Source organism: Denticeps clupeoides, chromosome 13 (assembly GCF_900700375.1).
Source record: "Denticeps clupeoides chromosome 13, fDenClu1.1, whole genome shotgun sequence".
NCBI classification, from domain to species: Eukaryota; Metazoa; Chordata; class Actinopteri; order Clupeiformes; family Denticipitidae; genus Denticeps; species Denticeps clupeoides.
In genome coordinates this window covers 11019997-11043589 of record NC_041719.1, presented here as the reverse complement: position 1 = coordinate 11043589, position 23593 = coordinate 11019997, and the positions used below count along the sequence as shown (strand labels likewise).

Below are 23593 nucleotides of genomic sequence, written 5' to 3'. Positions count from 1 at the left end.
AACCTAGTGGGTAACACATGAACCAGAAGACCTATGAACCAGAAGATACAGGTTCAAATCCCACTTACTACCATTGTGTCCCTGAGCATGACATGTAACCCTTCGTTGCTCCAGGGGGGGACTGTCCATGTCCCAACTGTAACTACTGATTGTAAGTCGCTCTGGATAAGGGCATCTGATAAATACTGTAAATGTAAATGTAGGTACATGTTATGCTAATTGACCTAGATCTGACTCTGTATATAGTTGTGTGTATGTGTATCTGTCTCTGTGTGTGTGATATGGACAGAGCAGTAAGTACTGAAAGAAGAAAGAAACATGATATTTATTAAGAAGAGGGAATTGAAATAAAGGTTTTTAACTGAAAACCCAAGTAACCCAGGCCTAGCTTGGAGTTGGTAAATTCTGCTCACATCTGCAGGCTGGTGATCAACGTAAGCCCAGGCCGAGGTACAATGAAAGCCAATTCAGCCTTTGTTATAAAGTTACAAGCATTGTGTTGCTAATTCAGACCATGTTGCCACTATAAAATGAGCACGAGAAAGCTTTCGGGAACATCAGAATTTTAATGAGAAAGAAACCATGACTTGGTCTTGCCTGTTTCCAACAGGACTTTAGTAAAGGCTCAAGCTGAAAATGAATAAAAAGAAATAAAAACAGTGGTTAATCTTAATTAATGAAAAGTTGTTTTTTTGTTAATCTGATGTCTGAGAATGCCTTCCATGCTCAGCATAATGGAATGCTATTGAGGCTCTGGCTATCATCAGTAAGCAGCCCCTATGCCGAGGCATAAAACCCCCTGTCAGCATGAACACACCTAAATCCCCCAACAGACACACACACTCACAAAACACGGTGCACCACCAAGTTTACCACTCCCCTCTCTCTGCTAGACACACACACACACATAACAGCAGCCTCTTTACAGGATTCCTCCCACCCTAAAAAGGCGAGGCATTATCCCAAATTATTTTTTAAATACAAATGTGTGCAAGGGAGCAAGAAAGACGAACAAGAACATTTTCTCTCTGGGCTGAAATGGACCTTCATGATTAGGATAAACAGGAGATGACTGTGTGAGTGGACTTTGAAACCCAAAATTTGCCTGTTTTCTTCGCCTGCTGTTTTTCACCAACCAAGCACAATGGTAAGTTGAGGGGACATACACTGCTGTTTTAGGGGACAAATAAATGTTCACAGTGAATTTTAAAAATCACGGAAAGACATTAGCTTGTACATCACATGATGTTTGAACTTAGCATTTGGTTACAGCCACATGAAGTCAATAAGGAGTATGGAAACAATTACAGAGCCCTTTCCCTCCCTTTAGAAGCATGGACAGTTACATAAAGTATTACATAAGTATGTTCAGCATTTTTCTTATATACTGTACAATGTTACTAGTAGAGTGAAGCTTTGTTTGAGTTATGTTATGCCACCACACACATACACACACAAACACCTCTCTAATATATATTTAGGATTAAATTATAGATGTACAAACACCTTATATCCATTTAGTGCCTGAAGCCAAACTGTTGCACTTATCTTAAAAAGTAATAGTTTTCATATCTCAGCACAGATGCTCACTGGATATTTTTTGTTTTTTGGTTTAATACATAGTTTTTCTTCCTGATCCAATTAGACAATACCGGGTTGAAACAATGGAAAGACACAGTTTCCTTTATTTATGTTTGTAAGAGATTATGTTATGGCTACAATAGAGCATATGGTTTCAATGTTCTGCAAGGTTCTGATTTTTTCTAATATGAAACATGCATTACAATTCAAAATCCCATTTAGCATAAGAAATGTACAGACGCTTTGCTCTTGTGTTTCAAGCACAGTTGCATCAACAGTACATACAGCAGGATTAGGTGTTAAAGTCAAAGAATCTTGATGCCTAGGGCAAGTTCTACATAAAATGTACATAAAAGAAAGTTGTGTAATATTAAAACTATGTTCAGTATTTATACAATTTCTTTTTTTTAAGTATATTTGTATATTTGATCCCTCCTGTAGGTATCCTTTTGGTCACTTACAAAACTGTTGATGCAAATACAAAACTATATGGTAAATACACAAACTGTGTACACTTCAGTGAAGGAGAACAGGCCTACACTGTTATAAATATGTTATCAGAAATTTACAGTAAAGTAAAAACCTGTTAAATTTTGTGACATGACTTCAGGAAATATAAAATCACATTCTAAACAATGTTTCCCCCCATAAGGGTCTCCTGGACATGGCAGTCTTTGTATCCATCAGCTTTTGTGCCTTCACCTCTGGAATGTGCCCCGACAACTGTCAATGCAAGAAGACCAAAGTGTTCTGTCAAGGCCATATAATCTCTACGTTTCCATCACCGGTACCTGCAGGCACAAATGCCATGTTCATCTTCAATACTAGCATAATGGCTCTGAAATCTGCAGATTTTGATGATGTTTCTGAAGACCTTCAAATTTTTGACATCAGAGACACACAAATTACTGACATCTCATCAAACACCTTTGATGCAACAAATAACCTTTTTGCCCTGTGCATATCAGGTACTGATCTGGTTTCTCTCCCAGAGGACCTCTTCCAAAACCTCCAGGCACTGGAGTCCCTGAACTTAACCAAAAACAAATTGCAAAATCTTCCCTCTACCCTGTTCTCACATTTGGAGAGTTTGGAGACTTTAGATCTAGGCCAGAACCTGCTCACTACATTGCCAGAAAATGCCTTCTACAATCTAACCCAACTAAAAAAAGTGATTTTGGCCAAAAACAGAATTACTGAATTGCCTAAAGAAGTTTTTAGTGGCCTTAGACAACTTAAGATCCTCCGGCTGAACGACAATCGCATGAAAGAAATACCAGCTGGAGTCTTCAAGGACCTGGTGGACCTAGAGGAGTTGTCCCTGCAGATCAACCAAATCACTCATCTCCCAGCTGACCTTTTTCTTCATCAGCGGAGCCTGCGAAAGCTGTATTTGTCCAACAACCGACTCTCTGCTTTGCCTGGGGGGATCTTCATGAACATGCCCAACCTCACTCGCTTCACGCTGCATGAGAACAACCTGCAGAACCTGTCCACTGGTGTTTTCGGACCCATGAGCATTCAAGAGCTCTGGCTCTATGGCAACAGACTTACACATCTGCAGGATGGCGTGTTTCGCAATCTGACAAACCTGCATCTTCTAGTAATTAGCCGAAACCTGATTGAGACCATCTCTCCTGGTGCCTTCCAAGGCCTGATCAATATTCAGGAAGTGTCGTTGCACACCAATCGCATCAAGCAACTTGAAATGGGCATATTCAGTGGGCTTCCTAACCTCGTCCATATTTCCCTGGAGCATAACCAGATAAAGTCCCTTTCTGGGCAGCTGCTCCATGGCGTCTCCAGTTTGCGTCAGCTGGACCTGCACAACAATTCCCTCATAAACGCACCGCAGGATTTCTTGGATTCCTTACAGGTTGTAAATGAAGTGCTTCTTGCAATGAATCCCTGGAGATGTGACCGGGACATTATTAAGCTCCGTGACTGGATGCTGTTGAACCCACATAAGGTGGCAAACCTGTCACTTATAAAGTGTCAATCACCTCCCGCCCTGAACGCTACTAAAATAACAGACCTGACCGATCAAGATATTGATGCAACTCCTTCACATGCACCTTCTGTTATCCCATACAGTCAATCACAGAGCCCAACCGATAAAAGGCGAAGACCTCACACGCCATCAGGAAAGAGAAGCACGCCAGTGCCTGCCACCAGGGCCACCACTGCGCCTGAGCAGGGTGGTGACACCCATACCAGGGATATTGTTAGCTGTGGCTTGTCAAAGCACACACATTTGATCACTGCCCTTGTATGCACAGCTATCATAACCAGCTTTGTCATCTGCTTCATTTGCTGGAACAGGAAAAGGCGTGACAGTCGAAATCTGCAGAGGCCACCAAAAACAAGCTCTGTTATTTAGAAACATCATTGGAGAAGAAGATGGAGGGGCATATGTGTTAAACCCCCAGGCAAATGGAAAAATATATTTTAAAAATTTACATGAGCCAAACACCAGCCAAAAACCATGGCTTAGATCAGCCACACTTGATGGAACTGTCTGCTCATAAAAAGTGAGCTACAGGCTACAATTTGTCCCAGACTTTTTCTAAGTTTCAGTAAAACATGTTCATTTAGGGCAATTTTTAGAAGATCTTTTGAACCACGTGTTAACATGGTGGTTGGTTTTTCTTTTGCAGGGAGATTATTGCAAGACCAAATGCTTTTTAAAAGTGTCTCTTATGTTAAGTGATATATTGTAGTGTAGTTGTAATATCGCATGTTCAGAATATCAGTTACCCTGGGGTTCCTGGCAACCATTGCAAGACTGAAATTAATGCTACATACAATTTATGTAGAAATTTTTTTCCAGGAAATATTATACAGTTTAATGTAGGACTTTCATTCAATAACACAAATTAAAACAGTTATTTCACAAAGTTAATTACAGGTTAAATAAACTAGTATATAGATTATATACAAAATAGATAAATATATAAGAAATGAACATGTTTGTTCATCTAACTTAATACAATATGAGTTAATATTTGGTAAATATATGTTTAAATGGAAATCTTTTACTGTATAATAGTACCATTTAATGTTATTTTGTATGAATTTTAATGTAATTAGTGAATTTTATAACTGTACTTTGAGAGGAGTGCAGTGGCATAGAGATCCTCTGCTCTTATCTCTTAGAACAGAAATTCGGTTAGTCTGGACAGAGCAGGAGTGAGATAAGAATAGAGAGATATATCGCTGTATGTTCACTTTTCCAAATGACAGGACATTTAAGAAAAAAATAACATAGTATTTCTTTATTTTTGTTTTAGTAATAAATCCTGTGCATATGCAAAAATCTATATTACTTTCTCACTGAGAAGATTCACAGCAGTCTCAAAGTATATTATTGTCAGAATTAATGGACAAACACATTAATCGGCTGATCTGGAACATGGATATCATTGCATTCAAAAGGACGTGTCTACTCCCAAATTTTGAATGCAAAAATTTGCTAAAGAGTGTTAAAGAGTGTTCATTTGTCAGGGAAAAAATGGCAGCCATTCATTGTGCTTGAGTAGCTCCACTATCTATCATTATCCAATCAATCCCTATCAGTGTCTCAGGTGTCCTCCATCCACCGTTCACACACAGACCGGCGCCCACGGCCGAATTTGTCCACCTAGTGTTCAGTTGGAGCAAAGCAGAGGACCCCAGAGGAATCCCATACCAGCTAGGGAGAGTGCGCAAACCCCACACAGACCTACCAAAAATCTATTTTCTTTCCATGGTTTGACTTTTCAAACTGTAATACATGAATTTTTCAGTCCAGAAAAGTAACATCTTGTACTGTTTGTGAATGTGTAAAAGTGAACAATTCTCTGAACCACGAGGCGGAGAACCATTTGTGATTTAAATGAACATTTTGGCCCGGACGGATCACTTTGTGCCATTGCAACTTCCAAAAATAAAAAGTGTTTTCCTAGAATCACTGTTAAGTAGGTGTCTTGCATCTTTTGTTTGTTACTAGGCATTAACCTCTTTACTGTGTAAATATCTGTACTGTAATTAGCTACTTTTTATTTTGAGGGGTGTAAAGGATTTCACTCTTGAGTCTGATTTTAATGTGGCTGCATATCTTAGGTCATTTGCTCGAAGTAATTTAAAACAGGGAGACAACATGACAAGATATACACTTTGACTATCACATAACATTTATCAAGGCCATAGCACAGCCTATATAATCACAAAAGAAGAGTTCCAGGATTATACAATACTTCACTACAAAAGTTATTTTGCTCAACACTGTAAAAAGGAAGTCCGAATTACTATGATTCCAAAAGGAGCCACGAGAAGTTGGAGTTCCTTGGTGGTCCAGGTCCACTAGTTGATACATTCAAGAGCTTAACCAACACATATGACCACATTTGTGGTGAAGATTACTTCAATATTTTTAATTGCTAAGTTTTTAATTGATAAAACATATTCCTTTAAATAATTAGGCTGGTCTCCCATGACAAAATAACTGGATGCAACCAGGTGGGGTGATTAAAAACACGTGGATAACTTCTATATTAAAAAAAAATAAAAAGAAAAAATTAAATACCAAGTGCAACGTTTTTCTGCCCTTATCTGTAAAGGCAGATTTTTTTTTCTTGTCACACCCCAGGGAGTCACATACGCCACAGCAGGAGTAAGATAAGAACAGCTTCCGACATGCACTTGCTTCCTGACCGATCATGGACATTTAAAAAATAATGTGGGAAAAGTGAAATTGCACAGGTAAGATTTGTTTGTTCAGTTGTTATTTTAGTGCTTTTTGTGGTCTAGTTGTTTATGACAGAACAGATTATTTGCTCAATCGTTTACCTGGAGGCATATAGAAATATATATTTGCCAAACTATTCATAGCCTATGTAAATGCAGTAATTAATATTGTAATTTATTGAATAAATAAATATTTCAATAGTCGCTGTTTTTTTTTGTTAATGTATTCAGGGTCTACTACAATGACTGGTTGAGAACTAGCATTGGCTCTCGTTTATTACTTCACTCGACTTGATGTTGTTGTGGCAATTCTCAATTGAGAGACTTTAGAGAAGGACACGAGTGCAGATTATAATCTGTTCTATATGAACAATATTTCCAGATTTCCAGAATTATTCTTTCATTAATTACATACTAAGGACTGAATTCAGTATATATTTATATATATTTATATAAAGCATATATTTTACTCAAGGCACAAGGCGCTGTTATTAAATGTGTGTAAAATTTATTTTCGTTCATGAATCTTGAGTAATGTCTGATTTCTAAATATGTAAATGTATTTGTCTGGTGCTTTGAAACCTGCAAGAAATGCAATGAAGATGCAATGATCAAATTAACTCTTATAAATCATCCTCAAACAACATTGCGTAATATTGCAATATTCCTTCAAGTTATGTTGACTGAATTGAATTAATGTCACACAGGCAGGCTTGTTCATTATTATTTTGTCCTCAGAAACAAAGATATATTCAGTGCATTTAGTATGAGTTCACTACAATTCTCTCAGACAGGCATGAATGTTCCGTCTGTGAAATATTATATGATAATCCACAAATAAAGAGAATGTCATCCTTACTTTCATATTTGCAGGGACATGCTGGCAGTACCGCTTTGCATCGGACTGCTGCCACTGCTGATGAGCTGCTCGGCACAGCCGTGTAAGGATGCAGAGAAGTGCCACGATCAAGACGTTTACGACAAAACTATTACAGCAATTCCTGACACTTTTAAATCTGGCGCAAAAGAGGTCTACTTTGTTGGAAGTCTGATAAGCACAATTCCAAAAGGAGCCTTTGCCAAGAACCCGCAGCTGGAGAAGTTGGAGTTTCTTGGTAGCACAACAAGTTCTGTAGAAGCTGGTGCGTTTGAGGGCTTGAACAGCATCAAGGTTATTGAAATTTCAGGCACGCAGGTTGACTCACTTCCTGTGGGGGCATTCGAGGGCTTGGCCAACCTTGAAAAACTTATCCTAAAAAGCAACAGAATTCACCATCTACAGAAGGGATTGTTTGATGGTCTGGGGAAACTTAGAGACCTTCAGCTGCACATAAATGAAATAACCTCCATAGAGGAAGGTGCCTTTGATCACCTGGAAAACCTTCAGGTTCTTCATTTGGCGAAAAACAACATCAGCTCTGTGACAGCATCCCTTTTTTCAAACTTAAAAATGCTGCAGGTCTTTCGGCTGTACGAAAATCAGTTACGTTCCTTTCCGGATGGATTTTTTGACAATCTGCCCAACCTAAAGGAAATTGCCATCCAAGGGAACAGATTAACACATCTACAACCTAATTTAATTCCACATAAAAGCAAACTGCTGAAGTTCTATTTAGACAGCAATCTTTTGACTGAATTGCCACATGAGATGTTTGTAGGATTCCCAATGCTTAAAACGTTAACCCTGGATAATAATCAGTTAACTAAGCTTCCTTCAGTGCTGTTTGGGGAAACATCTAAGATTACGGAATTAAACATGAAGAACAACAACCTCACCTCTCTTCCTCCTGGGGTCTTTCAACCCCTTACAAAACTTGGAAAGCTGGATTTATCCAGAAACCACTTTGAAACTTTGCAAGGCAATTTTTTTGAGGGCACAACAACACTTAAAGACTTGAATTTGCAAGCAAATTCGATCAAATCACTAGAATCTAAAACTTTTGAAAAATTGTCATCTCTAACAACTCTCAGACTGTCTTTCAACAGCCTCACGTGGCTTCCGGGAGACGTCTTCGACCATCTCATCAATCTCAAATTGTTGCAGCTAAATAACAATCCTTGGCACTGTGACTGCAATCTTATACCCTTCTTCCACTGGATGCAGTCAAACGGGGACAAGATAAAACTTCCTGTCATGTGTCAAGAACCTGAGAACCTGAATGGTGTGAACATCATGTCTCTCAGTGAAAGCAGTCTGACGTGCCCTACTCAGCCCACACCAACTACATTAACAACGGCAGCAGTCACAACAGCTGTAACTACAAGTGCGCCAATGACGACAACAATACCAACTACAACCATGACAACAACGCCACCAACTACAACACTACCTACAACTACGACCGTAACAACAACACAAACTGCAACCACTACACCACCCACAACTACAGCTATAACAACCACACCACCAACTACAACACTACCCACAACTACAACCATGACAACAGCAACTCCAACCACAACTACAACCATAAAAACCACACCACCAACTACAACATTGCCCACAACTACAACCGTGACGATACCAGCTACAACAACACAGATTACTACAGTAATGGTGATAACCACACCACCAACTACAACAACAATGACAATGCTGCCGCCAACTACTACAGCAACGACAACAACAACACCAGTAACGACACAACGATCAACAACTATGACTTTACAACCTACTACTCTATTGACAACTACATTAGCCACTACTACAGTAGCTACAACAACAGCAGCTACCACAAAACTCATTACAACTCTACTTACCACATCTATCACAATACCGACTGAACCAGTAACTACAACTACAAACACACCCACAATGCGAACAACAGCTATGCCTACTACACCCATTCTAACTACTACTACAGCTATCATCACAACCACCATTACAACCACACTTCCCTTAACTACCATGAGCCAAAGAAAGACCACACCACAGTTAGACACTGCAAGAATCTTTACTTGTCCCAATATTCTCTTGCCGTTTCATTCACCCTCCTCTGCCTACAGCCGCTATTCTGCCCTGAGAGCTTCTCAGGCTGCACGGTGTAAGGAGAAGGTGTTTTTTTACACGACTATGCTGGTAATTGAGATATTCTGCACTGCAGCACTAACCTGGTTCACCTATTCCTTGTACCGCTCTCTTCAACAAGGAGAGAGGCGTTACAACCGCGTGAACTTAACACGCTTCTTATACAGGAAGGAGATCAGCCTGAGACCGGTCTGTGAAACAGAGACTGTTGCACTGTAGTAGATGCAGCCTTTTACTATACATGCCATTGCATCGTGTTTTCCAACATATCTGCTGTATCCTTAGTATTACTCTTTTGTTGTTAATTTTGAACAGAACGTGTATGACCTTGTTGTGTCGTGAATCTGTAACAATATTTTTCATTTATAAAAAAGATTGTAAAACACCTTCGTTTCTTCTTTGTGCATGCTCCTGTAAATGTTTGACAGCAGAGCATAACTGGCGGTCAGTACACTGCAAGCAGCATTACTCTGATGGTGCAATAATGCAGGCCAGTCCTGCAGAAAATGTGATTTTAAATGATCACTAATGATCTGTGGAAATGTCTTTTGTTACACAGTGATGAACAGGGCAGGCAATTATTTAAAACACAAAACAATATCACGAATAATCCTGATGAAGCAAACAAGGGCTTATAAATGGTTCAACTTGATATAAAACGAATTGTCCGTTTAATGTTACTGTTTCTCTGATAGTCAGATGTAAGCCACATTTTGGTCATGTATCTGTAATACAGATACACGATAAACCTTCCAGTTAGTCGTGGGTGCCACCATGTTTTTAACTGGTTTTAAATACTGTGAACAATATGGTAATAAACAGTGTTCCTGTTTACCGATTTGAGCAAAGACATGGGGTGCTTAAGTTTAAAGTGAAGTGATTGTCACATGTGACACACAGCAGCACAGCACACGGTGCACACAGTGAAATTTGTCCTCTGCATTTATCCCATCCCAGTAAAATGTCTGTTGACAGTGACATAGGTTATAACCTTGCAGTGCCGTAACCCTAATTAGTTTTGTGAAGCTCTTGTTGTCAAATGCTGTATAACAGGTGTTTGACAGGAACAGGACATTGGCTTTGATCGTCCTGGGAACAGGAGGCTCATGAGGCATGAAGAAAGGAGTTGAATGACGCTGAATGGCGAGTGAACAGCAGCATTGTCTTTGCCCATTTTCAGATGGGATGAAACAGGGAAGTGGATGATCATTACTGACGTTCCTCAAGCCCCAGGGACACACACACTTCCACACAAAATGAAGCACTTCTGCTGGCCCGGTTCGAAATAGAAAATTATTTCTAAACCAATGTTGTTGTTTTATGCCTAACATTTAAATCTAAAAAATATTAGGATATACGTGTATTTAAATAAATATAAACTGCAAGTAAATATAAGAGTGAATGTTATTCCTTGGTACTGTCACCAGGTGTCAGTGTGGTTACGTGGGTTACAGTTTTTCCTGATTGCATTAACCTGCTTAAAGAAACTGGAATCCACTCGGTTTTCATCATCACTCTCTCAGCAGAGCAGAGGACACCTCTTGTAAATTTCTCAACCCTTTTCTCATTGGATGGACATGTTTTCCCAACCCAGATGGGAACATCCCTAACACGGACATCCAACTCCATTGCTGTAGCTATGATAACCAAACAGAAACCATGTACACAACTTATTAGAAACTACCTAGATGAGTTTGCAATTACCGAATCTAAAGGTTACCATTCTTTGGTGGTAGAGGGAGAATTTTTAGTGCTGAGCAGGAGTCAGCCATTGTGAACATATTTGTGGCAGACAATGCCCTAATGCTGCGTGGGTAATAGACATAGTGACTATTTCTTATACTCTACTCTATATATTTTACATTTTGTTTTCTTACAGTAATTTCTAATACTCTGATGTATTTTGCATGTATTGTCTGTAATTGTTACAGTATTTCAGTTGTCAGCCACAGTCTGAAAAAAAATGTCATGGAATCAACTAAATTTGCATGAAAGTATTTCTGATACTGGATCCAATTCTTTGCAAGAAGGCCAATTTGACACAGCCTATGCAGAAAGAAAACAAATGGCACTGGCATGAAAGCTAATAGACCACAGTGACAAGCAATGGTGAACTGGTTCACACTGAAAGCTATATTTTGTTGTGCAGTTTGTAGTGATGGATTGAAAGAGCACATACACTTGTTTGCAAGTTGCAACATTTGCTTTTGTTGCATATTTTGTGGCATGGTTATTGCCTTCTTCAATTCATGAGTGCTGCTGTTTGGGACTGTGTGTTCACTGTTTTGGAAATGCTCAGTTTTAGTTGACCGATTGATCAAATCAATCAAGAAATATTGAAAAGTGGCATTCTGCTCTGCAAAAGAGCTTGCCAGCTTTCATTAAGACATTACTCCCTTCCCTGCTAAACAGATTAAGAACATCTCTACTAGAAAACCAGATGTACAACAGAATCATCTTAATTTTGGACTTAGGGCTTTGTTTAGAACGTTCTTCTGTTAGTTGCTTATGTGAGATGTTCCTTCTGTCCTCCAGAAGATGGCGATATCTGCCTGCTGCAGCTTTCACATTTAGTCCAAGTCTAAAGAAAGCCTGGATGTTTTTTTTATTTAATTTTTTTGTCGATATCTGAGCAAATTCCAACTGCATATTCTAACTGTGTTTTGACGAAACATAACACACTTTCTACATATTTTATTTCCACTTTAGTTTTACATTGAAACAATGTCAAACATAAATGTATGTTGAGCCATAACAGTTGTCTTTAGATTTCTTTTTTAAAGAAGGGCTGATTACAAGAAATAAGTCACTTGACAAGACAAATATATAGAAGATAATAGAACATAGAATAAATAGAAACAGGATCATTTTCTAACACCATTAATTGCATTTTCACCATAAACTGTAGAATTTATTGGGCAAATTTATTCAAATCTAATTTCACAGGTAGCAACATTCACAGCTGTTCTTGAAAGGGGCATTAAAACCAAAATCATCAATTAAAATACCAAATTTGACTGAGGAAGATCAAAGGGAAATTTACCAAATTTCCTCCACCACCCCCCTTTTAAATACATTTTACTGAAAGCAAACAAATATTTCATGATAAGCAACTTTTACACCTCAGTGGTTGAGGACACTGGAGAGGGTGGGGCAGAAGGAGTACCGCGGCAGTGGTGGTGGAGAGTTTTTTTAGTCTAAGGAGGCGGGGGGATTACAAACACAAAAAGCCATCGTGATTTTTTCATCCACCAGATCAGCGCTTAAGTTTAACATTTTGAGATAAACATTTAAAAACTAAAATAAATACCATCACCATCATCACAGTATTCCAAACTTTGGAACAGTAAACTGAAAGAAAAGAAGAAACAAATATCCATGGTTACAGCCCTACAAAGCCTCTTTATGGAACAGGAGCAAGTGCAAAATGTTTTAATACCCATACCCATGCAAAAAAAAAAAATGCATTCATTAATCCATTAACTGAATAATTAATACAAAGTGCCAAAGTCAGATGTGTAATGTCTGAATCATTAAATACTTCTTAGACTTATTCGGTGTAAAGAAAAAAAACAGGACCTTTTCACTTCAGGGTCCAAAAATCTAAAGCGAAGGTCAGATTGTAGCTCAGCATGGGCCGCTGGATGAAGGATTCAGCCACCTGTGTGGTTAGAGGGAGAGGAAATATATGGAGCTGAGACTGGAGTTGCCAATTAACCAATTACTAACACTAATTGTCACCTCCTGAGGAGAGGTTAAGGAGTGAGCTAGTGGCGTCCCTGTACGCCGCAGGCTCTGAGCTACCGTGTCATCCATCCCGGGGTCTAATCGAGTTATCATATCAACAAATCTCTCATCAGGGGCCCTCGCCTGACACTCACAGAAAGAGAGGCGAGGGGGACAACAAATTTCTAGCAGCAGGACGTTGGTGCTGGCCCGTAAGGCAGACTGAAAGGTACCTGCAGCCCCCGTCCAGACCGTCCTCGCCTGTCCCACTAGGACAGCAGTCCTGCTGGGCACTGTCGTTCTCTACATTCTTCCATGGGGCCGAGAGGGGAATGGCAAAGCGAAGAAAAGCATTATTTACCAGCGCATACAATAGGTGCACCGCACAATGCTGAGCCCATGCTGGGTCTGGAAGAGGCTCAGAGACTCCCTGTAGACAGGAGAGGGGACCCGGGGTCAGAGTTTTAGGGCCCAGAGCGGTACACCTCGAAGGAGGTTAATGTATGGGTAATCTGGGGTCAGAGTGAAGCCTTCGCGGCTGTACATCACCAGTGACAGTTGCCCGCACTCGCAGTTGTCACGAGTTCTGTGACCGTATCCGGCTCACGTAACGTTTGACAGCAATGCATCACTTTTAGAAAGGCTGCTGTAAAACATCTGTGGCTCAGGGCTTTGGTAGAAACACGTGCTGTGTTTGCTTAATTTAATATTGGCAACAAGTACATTTTAGGTCTGCTCTCTTACAAACATTAAGAAATGTAAAGAAATCATGCAATTTAGAATGAAAGTGATGGCAATTTATTTCTAAATTTGTCTGTCGAAAGACCTGGAATGCTTTGTATTGTTAATAACATTTTATGAAACAACCTTTTAAGTTCTACAACTACTGCTACTACTATTAATAATAACAATTAGTTATTAAATGTGCTAAATGTTGTGAGGGCACTAAGACTCTTTGAGGAATGTCTGGGCATGCTTCATTTTAACAATTAGTCCCAAGCCTGGGAAAATAGAGAAGGTTGCATCAAGATGGGCATCCAGCGTAAAAATGTTTGTAGAGACCCCCAACAAATGAAGCCAAAGGGAGAAGCAGACATTTATTTAATCAAGCACTGTCTGTTTTTAAACTATGAACATTTGTGTTATTATATATCTTCAGTTCTGTTAAGACTGGGGTTACAGGTAGCATTGGGGTAAGGGGTTATTCCGGTGTGAGCAGCATTCAAAGGAACTTCTGGTGTTTATGTTAAAATGCACAGACAGTGAAGGCTTGGATTATTTTACATCGCAGAGTGTAAAATATGCATCTGGAGCCATGCAGGTCCAACAGCTTATCAGACGTCCTCATATCTTGCTGGCTCTCAGCGGGTAAAGAATGGGCTTGTTTGTGTTTCCCCTGCTGACCGCGCATGTGGGCAAGAGGCTGAGTATTCCCTGAGGGTGAAGGACTGTCAAGATTACAAGATGCGCAAGCGATTGTGCCTGGCCTCTCACCAGCATGTTTGACACTGCCTTTCAGCAAACCACACAGAAGCAGGGAAAGGCCAGAGAGAGTCAGAAGGACGCCCATATTTGGGCCGGGCCCAACACTCCCGGCCCCTATCAACAACGGCATTAGCCAAGGTTGAATGTTAGGACTGGTACGCATCTGACAACAGCTTCCAGGGAAGTTTTCATTTCACCTAACCAGCAGCTGCACTGAATTAGCCTCATATATATATGAATGTTCATTCATATAATGTTCATTCATAGTTTTGATGCCTTCAGTGAGAATCTACCAATGGAAATGGTCATGAAAATAAGGAAAACACATTAAATGAGAAGATGTGTCCAAACCTTTGGCCTGTACTATATATATATATATTTATATATATATATAGTTTTGACATGGCCTCCACAGTCACAGAACACAATCGAGTTTGGGGTGAGCTGGGCTACAAAGTGAAGGCAAAGGGGCCAACAAGTGCTAAACACCTCTGGGAACTCCTTCAAGACTGGGAACTCCCATTTCAGGTGACGACCTCTTGAAGCTCATCGAGAGAATGCCAAGAATGTGCAAAGCAGTAATCAGAGCAAAGGGCGGCTATATTGAAGAAACTAGAATATAAAACATGTTTTCAGTTATTTCACCTTTTTTACAAAAAAGGTGAAATACAAGAGGTGTGCTCTGCTCTGCTGAGAGAGTGATGATGAAAATCAAGTGGATCCCAGTTTTTTTATGTTAAGGACATAACTCCACATGTGTTCATGTGTTTTGATGCCTTCAGTGAGAATCTACCAATGTAAATGGTCATGAAAATAAAGAAAACACATTGAATGAGAAGGTGTGGCCAAACGTTTGGCCTGTACTCTGTGTGTGTGTGTGTGTGTGTGTGTGTGTGTGTGTGTGTGTGTGTGTATGTGTATATATATATATATATATATATCTAAAAAAATAATGTTTTTATTATTATTTTTTTTATTATAATTTCTTTCTGCATGAAGTCTCACTCGGTCCTTTGACATGAACACTGGAAAAAAGAGGGCAGGTACGGAGCAGCCCGGCCACACTTGACCCTTCAACGGAGAGGGGCTCCTAGAGAGAGTGCGGATGAAAAGTGGCGTGACTGCCTGCTGCTCCCCACAATGACGCATATTCCCTGGGTCATGGCCAGCAGAAAGACCCCCCGGAGCCTTAGTCGCCATCTTTTCAACGCGTTTAGTCCATCCGGGGTAAGGCACGACTTGGTGAGGGGAGGGGGGAGAAAAGATGGGGTGGGGGGCGACCACTCAATAATAAAGCAGATACAATGGGCTTTTGAGCGCATCTTAACACGTCACAAGCATTGTCAACATCTGTGTCTCCCGGGCTGCCACCAACAGGGGACAGAAACAGAAAGAGTTGTGTGAAAAAAGTTCCCTTTGGGCAACCACAGCAAAATGACTGCAGCTTTTCCCCCCTCCCAGTCTTTCTTTGAAGAGGGGAATTTTGAGGGGTCCTATTGAATTGCACATTAAAGCTCACTGCTGACTTTGTCTGGTTCTTTGTGAATTTGGTGTTGGGGGGTGGGCGGGGTTTCTACAATGCATATGGATAGTGTGAGATGGTACAGGACTGGAAGGTAATGCGTTTTGTCTTGCACATTAGATGTGTGTGTGAGTGAGTGTGTGTTCTGCAGGGAAGGCCACACGCAGGCCCAGACGTGTAGGAGGGGATTCTCAGGGGGCGTCTGGGAAAGCCACACTCTCACTTTTTCCTCTGCCTCCTCCCTCACACTCTGTCATTCGTGCCCTGTGTCAAGCCTGCGGTGGCTCTGCTCTGCACCCGCAGGACACACTGTACATAAAGGCTCTCTTCTTCCGTGGCCGCTGTGAAAGGCTTCATTGACTGCTCTGCCCAGCGTCCCTTTCCAATTTATCAGTTACTGGGCTCTAACTGGGAGCCTTGTGGAGATCCAGGTGTTTATTATGAATTCGGGTTTGTTGTGGATAGAGGAATATGAGAGGATATGGGACCATGTGGCGGGTGTGCGTGTGTGCACCCCTGCGCTGAAATACCTCTGGGGCTTAGGAAAACATATTCAAAGACAGTAATCAGGGCAAGAGGGAGCTCAATTTAATTTATGAATGGAATGTGAAATAAAATATTCAATACTTAAATTAATTAAATTGCAAAGTAGATATTCTTGACATACAAAAATGGATGCAATTTTTATCATCAGAATCATAATCGATTGTATGTTGTAGTTGGGGTCCAAAAGGAATGCAGAAGTCACCTGCTCTCAAACAAAAGCAAAATCCTGGCACGGTGGGTTCACAGGCTGCCCACATTCTGCCTCACCTCTGATGCATTATGAATTTTTTTCAATTCTAAATATGACCACAGCCTCTTCATTCTCGGACAATCTACGTATGGTGAAAGACCAAACATTGAAAGCTTGAAAAGCCACTGAAGGGAATGTATTGATCAAATAGCCAATAAACCCATAACAATCAATATAAACAAGGTAATATATTTCATTTACAATTCTTGATTCTCTAAAAGCAATTGATTATTCTACTGTGTCTTTGATCCGGACTCAGGATCTTTGAATAAAAAAAATCTCTTCTGCTACTGAATTTTTCTTCACCCAGACTCTGGCATTTGTGGCAAATAGCATGAATCCCAATGTGTGTCTTGACAGCAGATACATTAATAAAAAATTATGTTCACAACACACTGAATGACAAACAGTGGGAACGCAAGTTGACAACCTCGCTCGCTGCCTTAGCCAGGCACTGCAGTGTATTTAGAGGGGGGAGTGGGAGATTTTGTCCTCGTAACAAGGAGAAAAACACTCCAAACACAAATAAGCTGTAAAAACCTCCGCTCACTGAAGCATTAGCTACTATAGCCTGTTGGGGGGTCATTGCTGTAGTGTCCTTTGCATACCAGTGAACCGGGCTGTAATTTTCATTACCCTACTCCAAGTGGGAGAACGGGCTTACTTTTGTTCCCAGAAGCCGAAACGACCAAAATTAGAGATGGCTGACCTGAAACCAATGTTGGGTGTCTGAGATTTATGGGGAAAGCGTTAGTAATCTCTTGTATTTGTACCCCCATGGTGCTCTTCATTTCTACTTTTCTTTTGGGTGGATAACAACGGATATAAGCTACTTATCGCTGAATTACAATTAATGGAGAGGAAGCACATCCCCTCAGAGCGGGTGAGTGGTCAGTAATGGAAGCCCTCTTCTGAGAGCCACTCCTGATGAAGTGGCTGTAATATGCATATAATCAGTGTTTCATTGAACGTTTTTTCATTAAGAAGTTACTCCCTGGGTTTTGCGTTTGGACTCAAAGGGGTAAAAATGACTAATCCTTTTTCCCCGCGCAAGACTGCATCAATCCATTCAGTTACACAAGGAATTTGTAGTACAATTGGCATGTAAGTGAAAGCTGGTCAAGAGGTTGAATTTGAAGGTGGAGGGAGTGGTATGAATATGTAAATACAGCAAAGCTGTATTAATGGATGCAGGAAATGATTGAACTTGCATGGTCTTGAGATATTTTTGGTTTGGCCATTTCTTGGCAGAAACATATAGATTTTGGACCTCAGTAGGATTTGTTGAGACACCATAATCTAAACAAAAGATCTGTATGGTTTTTTTTTCTAGTAATTTTTTAGATATTTAGTATGGCCTACACAGTCTGCTCTGGAACTTTGATCAGATAAAAAAAAAATTCTGTTGAGATTTTTGTTAAGTATGTTATGTGAGTGTTTGAGTCAAATGTTGTCCCCAAGTGGCTTTTTTCCAAATAATTCATCTAAGCTTAGTCATGTCTAATGCTCCAGAGGCATTATAATAGCGTTACAGATGCATGCCGGTCTGCTTTAGAGGTACTTATGACCAAAGTGTAAAATAACAGCGAACACACACGAAAATCACTTCACAGTATGTACCCATGGTCAGGGAAAGGATGTTGTTCAGACCTCCAAGTTAAAAACACAGACACACTCGCTGTGTGTACTTCACCATAAACTAGCTAGTTGTGACCAGCTGTTCTTCACATCAGCTCTAGGGTGTTTGAGAGAGAACAGACTCATCTTATCATCCTTAAGATCAGTACTGGGCAGACTCTGCTCTTTCTCATTAGCATTGGACTAAAGAACAATTTGAACGTTAGAACATGTCTGTAAGAAAGATGGGCCATTGTAATGTTTTATGTTTGTGTGCGTCTGTGTGTGTGTGTGTGTGTGTGTGTGTGTGTGTGTGTGTGTGTGTGTGTATGAGATTTCAACATGCATTTACTGTGCTCCAGAGGAACATTTACATGTTAGACAAAAGGCCATATCCATTTGTAACTGATTAAAAATGACCTGTGATTTCATTTTGCAATTCCAGTGTGATGTGCAATTTGAAGTGGTTGTATTGGTATGTGAACTTTACATGTGTATGTATAGATGCGTTGATCTTGCATTTCTCCATTCATTTAAAACATATGCTGGCAACAGCATGAAATGTGTCCAAATCACTCGGTGCATATGCCAACATGACAGATTTGTACAGAACTAAATGTATTAACTTACAATTTAAGTTATAAACTGAATCGTTTGTTCTCTTTTGACTAATTTCTTTTCTCATCAGTTCTAAAATATCAGAGGTGAGAAAATTGTAATCATCTCCTGTTTATAAAGATGCTATTCATTGCAGTCAAATTCTTTTACTTTGCTAATTTGCTGCAGTGATTTGGATTAATGATTAATCCAAATCACTGAAATTTATTAATGATTAAACCATTAATCTATAAAATCTACATATCTATACATATATTAAACAAAATGTATATATACTGGAGAAGTAAGCTTTGTTTAAAATTACCAATGAATCTGTTTTGTTTTTTTTATATCTCTTTTCTCCCTTAATTACAATAAGTTGATGCTGTAATAGGATTGTCAGCCACCAAGGAGTGACAGCTTAAAAGAAATGCTTTCCAGCTGAAATGTGCCTTTGAGGGCTAATTTTCCAGGGCTGTTTTGCTTCACTTTTAAGCTCGATCCAATTCAGCTGCTCTTTCAGTGTAACTGGGATACAAATCCATGCCATTGCAGCTATCAGAGGCCCAGAATGAGCATGAAAAAGCTGCATTACATCTTCCTCTTTTTTAGGTTCCTCTTTGGCTTTTGCCTGAGCAGACCCTCATTGCAATGTGGCCCACTTTGGCCTGCCAAGAGCCTCAGTTACTGGGATTCGTCATAGCAGAGTCACAGAATTGCATGCGAGACAATGCTAGCGGCCATTATTCCCAAACAGCCCAGTCTTCTCTATCTTATCGCAGAAACACCATTGTCATGCCACTGCCTGCCAGACAGCCTACCCAAGGCCAGCCTTTAAAATGCCAGAAAGTATCCACTGAGGTGATTTCTTTCAGTTAGCCAGCGTGTCCGTTCCTTTTTTTTCTGCCTACGTTTCTTCTAGAGGAGTTTTGCCAATTCCAAGTGTGGCTCTTTTAAAGCTGTGCTGTCTTAACCCACAAATGGATGGCAAAGATAATCATCACAGCCACGGGCTACCACTGTTCCTTAAATTTCCTGGAAATGATCAGAAGTTGCACGCAGGCCATCTACGTTGCAGAAAAAGTCAAATTTGTAACCTTCCCCCACACATTTTTTTTACCATAAGCAGATCACATTCTGAAGCTCACGCAAGATCTTGCACTCCTTCTGAAATGCACTTGACAATATCAAGGGGCCAGTGTGGAGTGTGGGCTGTGCTGTGAATTACAGCATGTGACCTGTCCCAACAGCAACTGAAATACCACTTGCTGTGAGCATGATGAACTATAAATCAGAACAATATATCATAATCATTACTGTAACATACATAAAAAAAAACTTTAAAGATGTGAGCCTAGAGATTTACTGATTATTACAAATATTCATCTTAAAAAATGTTGCTAGGTTGAAAGTTTGGTGTTTCCTGGCTGCACGCATGCAGGAGAAAAAATACTGTAACATCTCATTGAACTTGATAAGGAGTCTTGATAAGTTGATAAGGCAACAAGAGTGTACTACTCTTTCTGACTACTCCAACAATCATGCATCAAGGGCGATGGGTTAAAAGCAGAGGACACATTTCACTGTGTGCACAGTGTGCTGTGCTGCTGTGTATCACAATGACAATCACTTCACTTTTAACTGAAGAGAGAAAATAATAGCATTTTATGACCATTCCCTCTACTCAGTGTCAATGAAAACCTTGACAAACATTGGTTTCTACCTTAGTTGGACACTTGTGGAGCTCACAAAATCCAATGAGAGACCTGCTTGCTCTCTTCCTTTCTTAAGCTTATTATCAAGATTAGAATAGAATAGAATAGAATAGATTCAATACAATACAACACAATAGGGCAGTTATGTTTTTAAAAGGGTGGTAGTAGCCTAGTGGGTAACACACTCACCTATGAACCAGAAGACCCAGGTTCAAACCAGCTTCAAGACACTTAACCCTGAGTGTCTCCAGTGGGACTGTCCCTGTAACTACTGATTGTAAGTCGCTCTGGATATGGGCGTCTGATAAATGCTGTAAATGTAAAAATGTATTTAGGAGATTAGGGGTATTCATGTGGATACTCAAAATTTATTGAGAAACATGATGCTCCAGTGGCGATGGCAGCATCTTGTGTTCAAAAGGATTAAAAGGTGAATTGTGTGTTCCAGTATGCACAAAGTAAACCCTGTTATGGGTAAAAGTGAAGTGATCGTCATTGTGAAACACTGCAGCACAGCACATGGTGACACAACGGAATGTGTTTTCTGCTTTTCGCCCATCACCCATATGCCTGGGGAGCAGTGTGTGGGGACGGAGCTTTGCTCAGTGGCACCTTGGCGGAATGGGATTTGAACCGGCAAACTTCCAATTATGGGTCCACTTCAATAGTTTTACTAATATTTTAATAATGATATAATAATTATATAAACAATATAAATAAAATAAAACATGTAGTGATTGATTGTTTTGCATTTTGCACTGCATTACAGATTTTAAGAACTTGCAGAAAGTAGGACTTGATTCAGGATTCCATAATAAAATCATGTTTCAGTGTGTGGCCATTGCCATTAATGGCCCTTATGTTTTAATAACAAGCTGGTCTTTGCACGTGACTACAGGTAACAGGTCCTTTTGTGTGACTGTATATGTAGGTGCATCCATATTCCATCACTAATAAAAACAATAACAGTCTTAGAACCAACTCCATAAATATATACAAAAAAACTGAAGAGCAGCCAAGCCCCCTGGCCTTTACCTCAGCCACATATCCGAGTGCAGCAGCCTCCGCCTCAGCTCTGGAGCCTCCGGCCATGCAATAAATACATTTTCAATTACAGGGGCGAGCAGAGGAAAGCTGAGGAGGCGGAGGAAGTGGAGGCGCGGAGAAGGCTGTTTTGTGAAACAGCAGGATGACACCCTAAGCACGAGGCCCAGATGACCCACACATGGCCTTTCCATCTAGCTCCCATCATGCACGCTAAACTGGTCCTCATAACCCAGTCATTTACAGGCCACACGGCCCCAAGAACCACCGGCATACTTTGATGGGACACCTGCAGTGTAACTATATCTTTACGGTTCATCTCTGAAACCCAAGCCATACTGAGAGCAGGACCTGGCTCTTGGAGAGGAGTATGTGCACACGGGGGTCGCTGGGGAGGGGCGAGGGGGGCTTCAGGCGCGCTGTCTTTGAAGATTATTATGGGTGGCGGTAGTCAGCACGGCATGAGGAGCTAATTTAACACTTACGTCAGCTTTGCCCCCAGCCCCCACCCGGCGGGCTGTAATGGTGATATCACGGTGCGTTGTGCAGCCGGAGGGAGTGATTCAACATCCTGGCCTTTCAATTGCCCCATGGTCCTTAACCTTAAGCATCTGTAAAAAACTCGTAGTCCTAACATCAGCACACATTTATTTAACATGCTTGGAAGCTTAAAAAAAAAAAAAAATACATCATATAAAACCATGAAAAAGGAAAATAGCTCTTTTTATATCATTTGATTTGAACTAGAAGTCAATTCTGTTATGAGTGGGGGGCAGAATGTCAAGGCTGCATGCAAACTTCCTTTATTGTTGCAATTAAGAGTTTTGATGAAAATACAATGTTTAATTTGTTAGAAATAGTCCTATGATGAGTAAATCTAAGTCTAATCTAACTCACCAAAAACATACCACTGGAAAAAAAAAAAACACGTGCAATGACACATTGTAGGTAAATGTTTTTAATAATATTATTAGGAGAGATACTGAATGTGCATGTGAACTAGACTCTTTCGCCAAACACTACATATTAGTTGTATAACGTCTTACAAATAATTAATTGTGCATAAAAGTCAGTTTGCATCCTCGGATTGTTGGATTGTAACTATTTTTTCTAAGGTCAAGGACACTTTTATGGGCACTGGGACCTGCTCTATAATTGCCTAAATTAGTGGAAAAGGTTCCACATTCCTAAAGTGGCAGGATCCCATGTGTTTAAGTAAAAGGCTTCCAATAGCTGCTCTGATCCTGAAGTGAATCTAAAGAGATTTCATCACATTGGAATGTCACCCCCTAATCTGCTCCCCCACTCCAACACTAAAGGAATGGAGATTTGAAAAAAGAACCAATGGCCATGGACGCAAGAGCTTCCATGCATTTTTGGGAAAGCATTTTGTTGTGCAGACTCTCTTGGGGACACTGGCATGCTAAGATTAAAAGATCTGGAGGAGTAGGGGTTGTTCAATCCACCCCTGTTCTGTACTCATAGGGTCCTGGTTTTGTCAGCTAATGCATGTTTTTCCACCTTCCTTTCTTTCACCAAACAATGTTGCGCTTGTTACACGCTGGAAGGAGTGAGCTAGGGTTGGATGTATTGGTTGGTGCACTTTGCATATAAGCCACAGCTAAAGCCAACTGTGCCTCATTTCACTGTATTTAAGTTCCTTCGTTTTGCTATGTTGGACCAAATCTATTATTGTTGGCATTCATTGATTGTGAGTATTTATTTAATGTATACCATTTAAAGATAGTTGACTCATT

The 23593-nt window shown here is 40.2% G+C and overlaps 2 protein-coding genes across 2 annotated transcripts; both read left to right on the top strand.

Annotated features, from left to right (window-relative positions):
• Positions 1-866: 866 nt before the first annotated feature.
• Positions 867-5537, top strand: LOC114802435 (leucine-rich repeat-containing protein 15-like). The gene is made up of 2 exons (XM_029001338.1): positions 867-1147; positions 2234-5537. The coding sequence occupies exons 1-2, from the start codon at positions 1145-1147 to the stop codon at positions 3959-3961; spliced, it is 1731 nt and encodes a 576-aa protein (XP_028857171.1). The 5' UTR covers positions 867-1144; the 3' UTR covers positions 3962-5537.
• A 279-nt stretch (positions 5538-5816) lies between these two features.
• Positions 5817-9719, top strand: LOC114802434 (leucine-rich repeat-containing protein 15-like). The gene is made up of 2 exons (XM_029001337.1): positions 5817-6321; positions 7180-9719. Exon 2 carries the CDS (start codon positions 7184-7186, stop codon positions 9551-9553), a length of 2370 nt encoding a protein of 789 aa, XP_028857170.1. The 5' UTR covers positions 5817-6321; positions 7180-7183; the 3' UTR covers positions 9554-9719.
• The last annotated feature ends 13874 nt before the right edge of the window (positions 9720-23593 follow it).

Bases quoted from the DNA above. Each gene is read 5' to 3' on its own strand.
- LOC114802434 (XM_029001337.1), top strand. From the start codon at position 7,184: ATGCTGGCAGTACCGCTTTGCATCGGACTGCTGCCACTGCTGATGAGC.